We start from the raw sequence: 8843 nt of genomic DNA on the forward strand, positions 1-8843 counted from the left end.
ACTGAAAGAAAAAAAAAACAGTTGTTTTATAGGAGTCTTTCAGGATATTTATAGGGATCAAAAAGAGGTGGAAAACAGCTAACCATTCCCCTTATACTTTTCTGTCTTCCTCCATTGCAATGAGTGAGGAATGAACATTAAGTGCAAGAGGATTCATTTTTTAAAATATCTATTCATCTATTTATGCATTAAAATTTAAATTATTAAAATATTCATTTAAAATATCATTAAGAATACCATTAAAATCAGATCTACAAATAAGGAAAATAAATGACAGCAGAACTTACAAAATGACAAGACATACAATTTAGAGAGGAAGCAAATGGAAATAGACCACCTAATGAAGTCAAGAATTCAAATTCAGCTTCAGATTCTTAATAGCTGTGCCATCTTTGAGGGACCTCAGTTTCCTCATATGCAAAATGAGAATAACAGTAGTACCTACCTCCTAAGGTTCTTGTGAGGATAAGAGAAGATAATTATTTGCAAAGTGCTTTGCAAGTCTTAAATAAGTGCTAGTTATTGTTTTTAGTATTAAAGCAAGGGAGAGAGATGATTAGAGCTGACTACTGGAAAGATTGATCCAACAGCATGTCTAGGATGAAGGCTGTAGCATAATAGGCATCTCTGCGGTGAGGTTTAAACCACAAGATAGTAGCAGAAGATAGATGGAAGTGGGGAAGAAGGGAGATTTCTGAGGTAAGAGTTAACAATAAGCTTTAACGACTAAGGCATTGATTATAGAGAGAAAGGAAGTTCCATTAACAGAAAGATAGATTCAGGAGTAAGAACAGTGATGAGTGACTTAGCACATAATGAATTTGAGATGCTGTTGCATATTTTGGTAGAGATCATCAGTGGTTAAATGGGCAGTTAAAAATGTGGTTCAGAGACAAAGTAAAGCAAGTAAACCATGAAACAATATATAATCAATGACTGCATCAATGATGGGACAGCTAGATGATGCAGTGGTTAGAATGCCAGGTCTGAAGTCAGGAAGACTCATCTTTTGAAGTTCAGATATGGTCTCAGACACTTAACTAGTTGTGTGACCTTGGGCAAGTCACTCAACTTTGTTTGCCTCAGTCCTTATCTGTAAAAAGAGCTGGAAAAGGAACGAGCAAACCACTATAGTATCTTTGTTTTGTCCAAAAAAACCCATATGGGGTCCAGAAGAGGAAACAACTGAAAGTACTGAACAGTAACAAAAACAACAATATCAGTAGAAAGAAGTTAGATAATGAAGTAGAGTGCTGGAACTAGAGTCAGAAAGTCTCAAATTCAGAATCGGTCTTAGATATTTGATAGCTGTGGGTTATTTAAATCTGAAGTTAGCAGAATTAGGAAAACTAATGGCTGAATAAATTATAAAAGGTCCATGTTTCCAACAGATATTTAAAATTTTTGACATTATCTAAATATTCCTATATTTAATATTTCTAAGAACTGTACCAAAAGTAGTTTTTCATTATATAAATTGGTGGTCAGACTTAAAACAAAAGTATCTATCTTAGGAATTTTTAATTTCAACTAGAATCCATTGTATTCACATCAGCAAACTGTGTGTGTGAGCAGTCTACTACGACATGGAAAATAAGTTTTTTCATTAAGGCAGGGCATTATAAATGTGCTTGTTAAAACAGGAACCTTCCTTTTCAAGGAAAATATATGATGTTAGCATAACAAAATTAAGAGATTTTACCTGTAACTTGATAATCAGCAGTTTCCTGGGCTCTACTTTTAAGTTTTTCTGCATACCAGGTATTCACCTAGAACACATTACTCAATGCTTCTTTTTTGCATTCTTTAAATAATAGATATGCTGCTTTTATGGTGTAATTTTAGTAGCAACATCTGGATTTGCCTATGTTATATTTAAATTGTCTAGTATCTTGAGGGCTTGAGATGAAGGCACTTCTGGAATCAAGAAAACAAATAATGGCCAAGTGAAGATTGGAATAAAAATGCTTATTATTCTGTTTACTGTGCTGCTTCTGTTGTCCGGATGTGGGGAAAGGAGATGAGAAGGCTGTGATAATATGAAATTGCAAACATTATTGGCACAACTTAAAGGGTCCTCTGATGGAGAGATGTGAGGAAAAGGTTGTTGACACCACAAATAGTAACCTGTTTTCTCTAAATGTTAATTGCCACCAAGGGAGTCTTGGTGCCTGCTTGTAAAGCTTCTATGCAGATTGCAAAAAAAAAAAAAGTTGTTAAATTCTATCAAACTAAACAATGCACAGTATTGCACAGTAACAAATAATGTTAAAGTGTGTTAATTTTGTGAATTATGAATCATTTTAAAAGTATCAAACTTTGATTTTGCAGGTGAATTGAAGTGTAGAATTTGTAGATTATAAACTACTATCCAGATAGTAACTGCTGTATACAAGAAATATACTTTTTAACTTCTCGTTTCTTTGGATAGGAATAGACATAATTACTGCATGGCTAAATTTTAAGTGACTGTTTCAATGAATTGTGATAGAGGGAAAGTATCAATAAATGTTGCTGTGATTATGATGGCAATTTTTTCTTTATGCTACAATTATTTTTTAAAGTTTAATTGGGGGATTAGCAATACTGTAGTTTTTGTAAAAAATTATACCCATAAAGGTAATGCCTCTCACTTTGAATATATTTTCCTGATACATTATGATTTTGACCTTCAGATATTTAAAGTTTTAGTAGATCCAGAACACAACCAGTTTCTTACTTTTTTGGGGATTCCTTTGCTGAATTCCCCCTGCACGCACTGGCAATAAAGTTTTCTCCTGCTTTGATTGCATTGTCTTATGTGTTCCTTTGGTGGCCACCCATTCGAACCCTAACAATAGAACCAATTTCCTCAAGGAGAACTCCTGATAGTGAAATTTCAGATTTATTCCATTATGTGTCTGCAGTTCTATTTAATGTTTTTTTCATTGAAAATTGAGTTTTGTTTTTATGGTAATTTATAGAAATGATAAAGTAGCTTGACAAGTGATGATTTCCTAAGCACCCTTGAGCACTCTTTATATATTGAACTAGGTAAAGCTTTGTTAAAAAAAAAGATAATAGTATATAAAAGGGCACTTCAGTTCTATATTCTTTTTTTTAGCCCTTAACCTTCTGTCTTGGAATCAGTACTGTGTATTGGTTCCTAGGCGGAAGAGTGTTAAGGGCTGGGAAATGTAGTTTAAATGGCTTGCCCAGGGGTCACATTTGAACCCAGGACCTCTAGTTTCTAGAGCTGACTCTCAATCCACTTAGTTGCTCTGTCAACCAGAGTTGTTGTTTTGTTGCTGTTGTTGCAAGTTTCAAGTTTGCCCTTGCTCCTTGAGAACTCACCTGGAGGAAAGTCCCAGATTCACCTGTTCCAGACTGAACTATAGACCTTGGAAGTGTTTGGTGACTCTTTTGGGAGGGATTAAGTGGTTTTTGTCTTAGTAGTTTCTTTCATGTAGCCCAGCCCCTGGCTTGACCCTTTCCTTTTGTATTCATTGTAGTTGACCACTTTCCCCATACCTCTGCTGCCGGCTGTAGCCTCTTCCCCAAGCCTGCTTGCAACCTGTCAATATATGTTTGCTGTACATAGTTCCCCAAAAGGTATAAAACAGTGATTCCCAAAGTGGGCGCCACCGCCCCCTAGTGGGTGCTGCAGCTGCTATTAAAATTTAAAAACAAATTAATTTTCAGGAACGCTAAGTAATATTTTTTTTCTGGAAAGGGGGCGGTAGGCCAAAAAAGTTTGGGAACCATTGGTATAAAAGATGCCCAAGTTCTATTATTCTTTGGAGAATCTTCTAGCACTGTGATCCTTCCAGAGATACTATCTCCAGAGCCCCAGGGTTCCTACTCTGTGTAGTATCTTTGGTGCCTGGCTCTTTGATAACAGGCCTATTCTTTTCCTTGGGTAAAAAAATCTTCCTGTCCCTGCTCTAAAATCCATCTCTACTCAACTGTCATAATCATTTTCCTAGAGCATGAGTCTGACCCTGTCAGCAACACTCCCCATTCCATAAACCCAGTGACTTCCTTTTTATTGTATCAAATCAAATTTTAAAAAACCTTTTTTTTTGCTTTTAAAACCCTTCTTTACCCAATTCCCTCCTACTTTTCCAGTCTTCTTATATATACTTTCTTCTCCATACTTTAGTCGGTGAAGCTGGTTCCCATGCTTTTACTCACATATCGTTTTCACTGGTGTGCTCTATCTCTACCCCTTGGCTTCCCTGAATTCCTTCAAATTTCTCCTAAAGTTCTGCCTTTTATATGAAGCTTTTCCTGATTTTCCTTAATGATAGTACTTTCCCACTGTTGATTTTCTCTAGCTGTCTTGTATATATTAAGCTTCTATTTTAGTGTTTGCATGTTGCCTTCCGTAGTGTACTCCTTGAGAACAAGGACTATTTTATGCCTTTCTTTATTAAGTGCTTAGCACATGGGAAGCACATAATAAATGCTAGTTGATGACCTTTCTCTTTACAATAAATAAGTATAGTTCTTAACATAAACTTCCAGGTTTTCAATTTCCAAATATTTACATGTTATTCCCAGCATTCAGGAACATAATAGGTAATTTGGTATGTTAGTTATATAACTTAATTTTATAAAAGAAATATATAGGCTAGGCAATGGGGGTGAAGTGACTTGCCCAGGGCCACACAGCTAGGAAATGTTTGAAGCCAAATTTGAACCTAGGACTTCCCATCTCTAGGCCTGGCTCTCAATACACTGAGCCACCCTACATTATTTTTCATGAAGATTTTATATGTGGCAATAAAGTACAGTGGAAAGAGTATTAACTCTGTAATTAGAGAATCTTTGCTCAAGTCTTACTGCTGCAACTTGTGTTACCTTGAGCAAGTCACTTAACTTCCCTGAGCCTTAGTAAAGAAAGCCAGCATTGATCAATTGAAGGTAGTTATTGATAGGGGAAGAATTCTTACATATTAGATGATATTCAAAGTATAATTTCAGAATTATTAGTGTGTAGTTAGGACATATATTTCTGTTTCAGAATATACTATGGGAAGCGGCAAAAAATAAAATAGGAAGCAGAAATCTTCAAAAGTAATTTCCTGAGCTGCCTTGTTTCAGATTTGAGGGATAATTAGTTATTGCTATAATTTGTAACATGAAAGAGCTAGTTATAGAAGAGAACTCAGAAATTGCCTATCTCTGTTTAGTTTGAGGTAAGGTAACTAAGGTTAAAGGATTGCCCAAAGCATGGGGGATCATTTGAAGTAGGATTTTAAGTGGCATCCTCTGAGTGTATACCTAACCCTTTCCTGAAAGAAAGGATCTAACAGATTTGGCCTATAAAAAAGAGAGGTTTCGCTTTTTTTTTTTAAGAATATTGTTTTTTTTTAAGAAAAGAAAGGATTTTATTTTTCAATCAGTGAGTGAATAGAGGAAGATGAAAAATTGTTTATGCTGAGTGGGTAAATATAAGATGTATAAAAAAACAAATTGTATAACAATGAAAAACCAGTGTTTATATAGTATTTTAAAGTTTGCAAAACACTTTAAAGATATTATTATTTCATCCTCACAACAATCCTGAAATAGGAAATAGAATAGAATTTGCTCTATGAAATACTGAATACACATTGTGGGGAAAATTCTGTTAGAAGAAATACAAATAAGAGAAACAAAGTCTCCATGCCAAAAAGAAATAGGTTTATTGAGAAAGGACCAGTCTCACAGTAAAGCCAGACTTTGGTCAAGACCAAAGACTCAGAGCCTTGTGAGAGGGTCTCCTTTATACCCAAAAGACTAGCACAACTTATATACCATTTAAAAAATAATCAGAATAAAAATAACTCATGATACCAGCCATTAGATGTTGATAAGTGGGGAATGCATCAAGTGACTGCCTAAATACTCCCCCTTAATATTACAGTAGAGGAGATGATGTATACAAAGTGGTAGAGGGGTGCTAAACCCTACTCCATCAGAAAAGATCATCATGTGTCTTAAGATGATCAGTATACCAGGATGGAGGGAAGGTAATGTGAGCCTCAATCTGAGTAAAAAGACAGTCATATGATTAAGGCTGAATAATGCTCAGAAGGCTAGGTTACAAGTTCAAGACCATATTCACTAAATGTGGAGTAAGAATGATTAGCTAAAACTAAGGGTTATGCTAACAATGATTAATTATATTAAAGCAGTTACTGACTTAATTCAAATCTTAAAATTTATACTAAAACAATACTAAAAACACTATAAGGAGTATTATAATATTAATCCACTTATGCTAATAGTATTTAATTATCCTAAAATCACAATTATGATTACTGCTAACATTAAAGTCTAATCCTCATAAAAGGGAGTAGGGGATTTCTCACTCACACCATACCCACAGAGGCATCTTAGTAGACCATAAAAAAAAAAAAATGAATAATGGTGGTCAGAAAAATTTGGGGAATGGCTAACTTCTGTGAAATTAACTATTTTTCCTTTTTTTTTTTTAAAGGAAATGGCTCTGAAGGTTAAATGAAGCCAAGAAAACATATGAACAGCGTATTGCTACATATTTTGGGAAGAGCATATCAGAAAGTAATTGGTCAACTGTTTTTGGTAACCAGTCATAATGAAGAAAATCAGTCTTAAGACCTTTCGGAAGTCTTTCAACTTGAATAAAAGTAAAGAAGAGAATGATTTTGTGGTGGTTCAACAACCATCACTAACCACTGACTTTGGAAAAGATGATTCCTTGTTTAGTAGCTGCTATGGTAAAGATTTGGCCAGCTGTGAAATTAACAGTGAAGATGAGAAAAGTGGAAAAAATAGATCCAAAAGTGAAAGCTTAATGGGTACATTAAAAAGGCGACTTTCAGCAAAACAAAAGCAAAAAGGCAAGGGCAGCCCACCATCTGTGAACTCAGCAGATGAGGACACCTTCTCCTCTTCATCAGCTCCAATAGTCTTTAAAGATGTAAGAGCTCAAAGACCATTAAGGTCAACATCCCTTCGTAATCATCACTATAGTCCTACTCCATGGCCTCTTCGTCCTACAAACTCAGAGGAGACCTGTATCAAGATGGAAGTAAGAGTCAAGGCTTTGGTTCACTCCTCCAATCCAAGCCCAGCACTGAATGGTGTTCGAAAAGATTTTCATGATTTGCAGTCTGACAGTGTGTTCCAAGAACAAAACAGTGCATTAAAAAGTACAGAATCTCAAAATGGAGACCTGCATCTTCACATCGATGAACATGTGCCTGTAGTTATTGGACTTATGCCTCAGGACTACATTCAGTATACTGTGCCTTTAGATGAGGGAATGTATCCTTTGGAAGGATCACGTAGTTATTGTCTGGACAGTTCTTCTCCCATGGAAGTGTCAACCGTTCCTTCTCAGGTAGGAAGGAACTCCTTCCATGAGGATGAGAGCCAGGTAGATCAGGACATAGTAGTTGCCCCAGATATCTTCGTGGATCAGGCAGTTAACGGCTTGTTGATTGGCACCACGGGAGTCATGTTGCAAAGCCCAAGAGTGAATCATAGTGATGTCCCTCCACTCTCACCATTGCTACCTCCAATGCAGAATAATCAAATCCAAAGGAACTTTAGTGGACTGAATGGCACAGATACACATGTGTCTGAAAGTATGCGTTGCCATTTGAATTTTGATCCTAACACTGCTCCTGGAGTTGGAAGAGTTTACGACTCTGTACAAAATAGTGGCCCTATGGTTGTGACAAGTCTTACAGAGGAACTGAAAAAACTTGCAAAACAAGGATGGTACTGGGGACCAATTACACGTTGGGAGGCAGAAGGAAAGTTGGCAAATGTGCCTGATGGTTCTTTTCTTGTTCGTGATAGTTCTGATGACCGTTACCTTTTAAGCTTGAGCTTTCGCTCCCATGGTAAAACACTTCACACTAGAATTGAACACTCAAATGGTAGGTTTAGCTTTTATGAACAACCAGATGTGGAAGGGCATACTTCTATAGTTGATCTAATTGAACATTCAATCAGGGACTCTGAAAATGGAGCTTTTTGCTATTCGCGGTCTCGGTTGCCTGGATCTGCAACCTACCCTGTCAGACTGACCAATCCTGTATCACGGTTCATGCAGGTGCGTTCATTGCAGTACCTATGTCGTTTTGTAATACGTCAGTACACCAGAATAGACTTGATTCAAAAACTGCCTTTGCCAAACAAAATGAAGGATTATTTACAAGAAAAGCACTACTGAAAGCTTATGGGAATCTTGCATCTTGCACTTTGGGAACAAGAAAAAGAGATTGAAATACAGTTTACAAACTTTCATTGCTATCAAAATCTTTTGCTGCCATAACTATTTCAGTTTTATGTGTAAACAAGAGTATGAATTTGTTTTGTTTGGGTATGGGGAGGTGTTGGCAAGGTGTCTTAGATTTATTTTTTTTCTTTTAAAAGGAAATATCTTGAGATTATTAGAAGTGTGAGATCTTTCATCAATGTGCAGAATAATCACAATGTGAATTATCAGATTATCCTTAGTTTCCCCCAAATCCTTTGCTGCTATCCACTGTGATTTTTATGCATTAAAAAAGCACATTTCATGTGTATTCAACCATAAGTAAAGTTGAATGAAACTTGTTACTTGTCTTTTTAAAATGACCCATTTTCAAAAGATAGTCTTCAAGAAACCAGTAAAAAATGAAAATTGGTATCTCATATCTTATATTCTTAAAAAGTACTCTTAATTTGGAATGTATAAAATTATATAAGTTTTAGATAAATGAAACCTAGATAATAATGCAGCATTATCTTTTGAAACAGTCATTTTTTTGTTAATTATCTCTGAGTTTTATTTGTCTTTTGGTTCCAAAAAGTTGAATACTTAATTGCTTCCATCTTAAACT

At 35.6% G+C, this 8843-nt stretch overlaps 1 protein-coding gene across 1 annotated transcript in view; it reads left to right on the plus strand.

The window, feature by feature from the left end:
• Window positions 1-8306, plus strand: part of SOCS6 (suppressor of cytokine signaling 6) — a 50568-nt gene extending 42262 nt beyond the window's left edge. The window contains exon 2 of the mRNA XM_044667135.1: window positions 6467-8306. Coding sequence (XP_044523070.1) covers window positions 6584-8191 — 1608 coding nt within the window. The 5' untranslated portion in view covers window positions 6467-6583 and the 3' untranslated portion in view covers window positions 8192-8306. The remainder of the gene's footprint in view (window positions 1-6466) is intronic.
• The last annotated feature ends 537 nt before the right edge of the window (window positions 8307-8843 follow it).

This window comes from Gracilinanus agilis, chromosome 1 (assembly GCF_016433145.1).
Source record: "Gracilinanus agilis isolate LMUSP501 chromosome 1, AgileGrace, whole genome shotgun sequence".
In the NCBI taxonomy this organism is placed as follows: Eukaryota; Metazoa; Chordata; class Mammalia; order Didelphimorphia; family Didelphidae; genus Gracilinanus; species Gracilinanus agilis.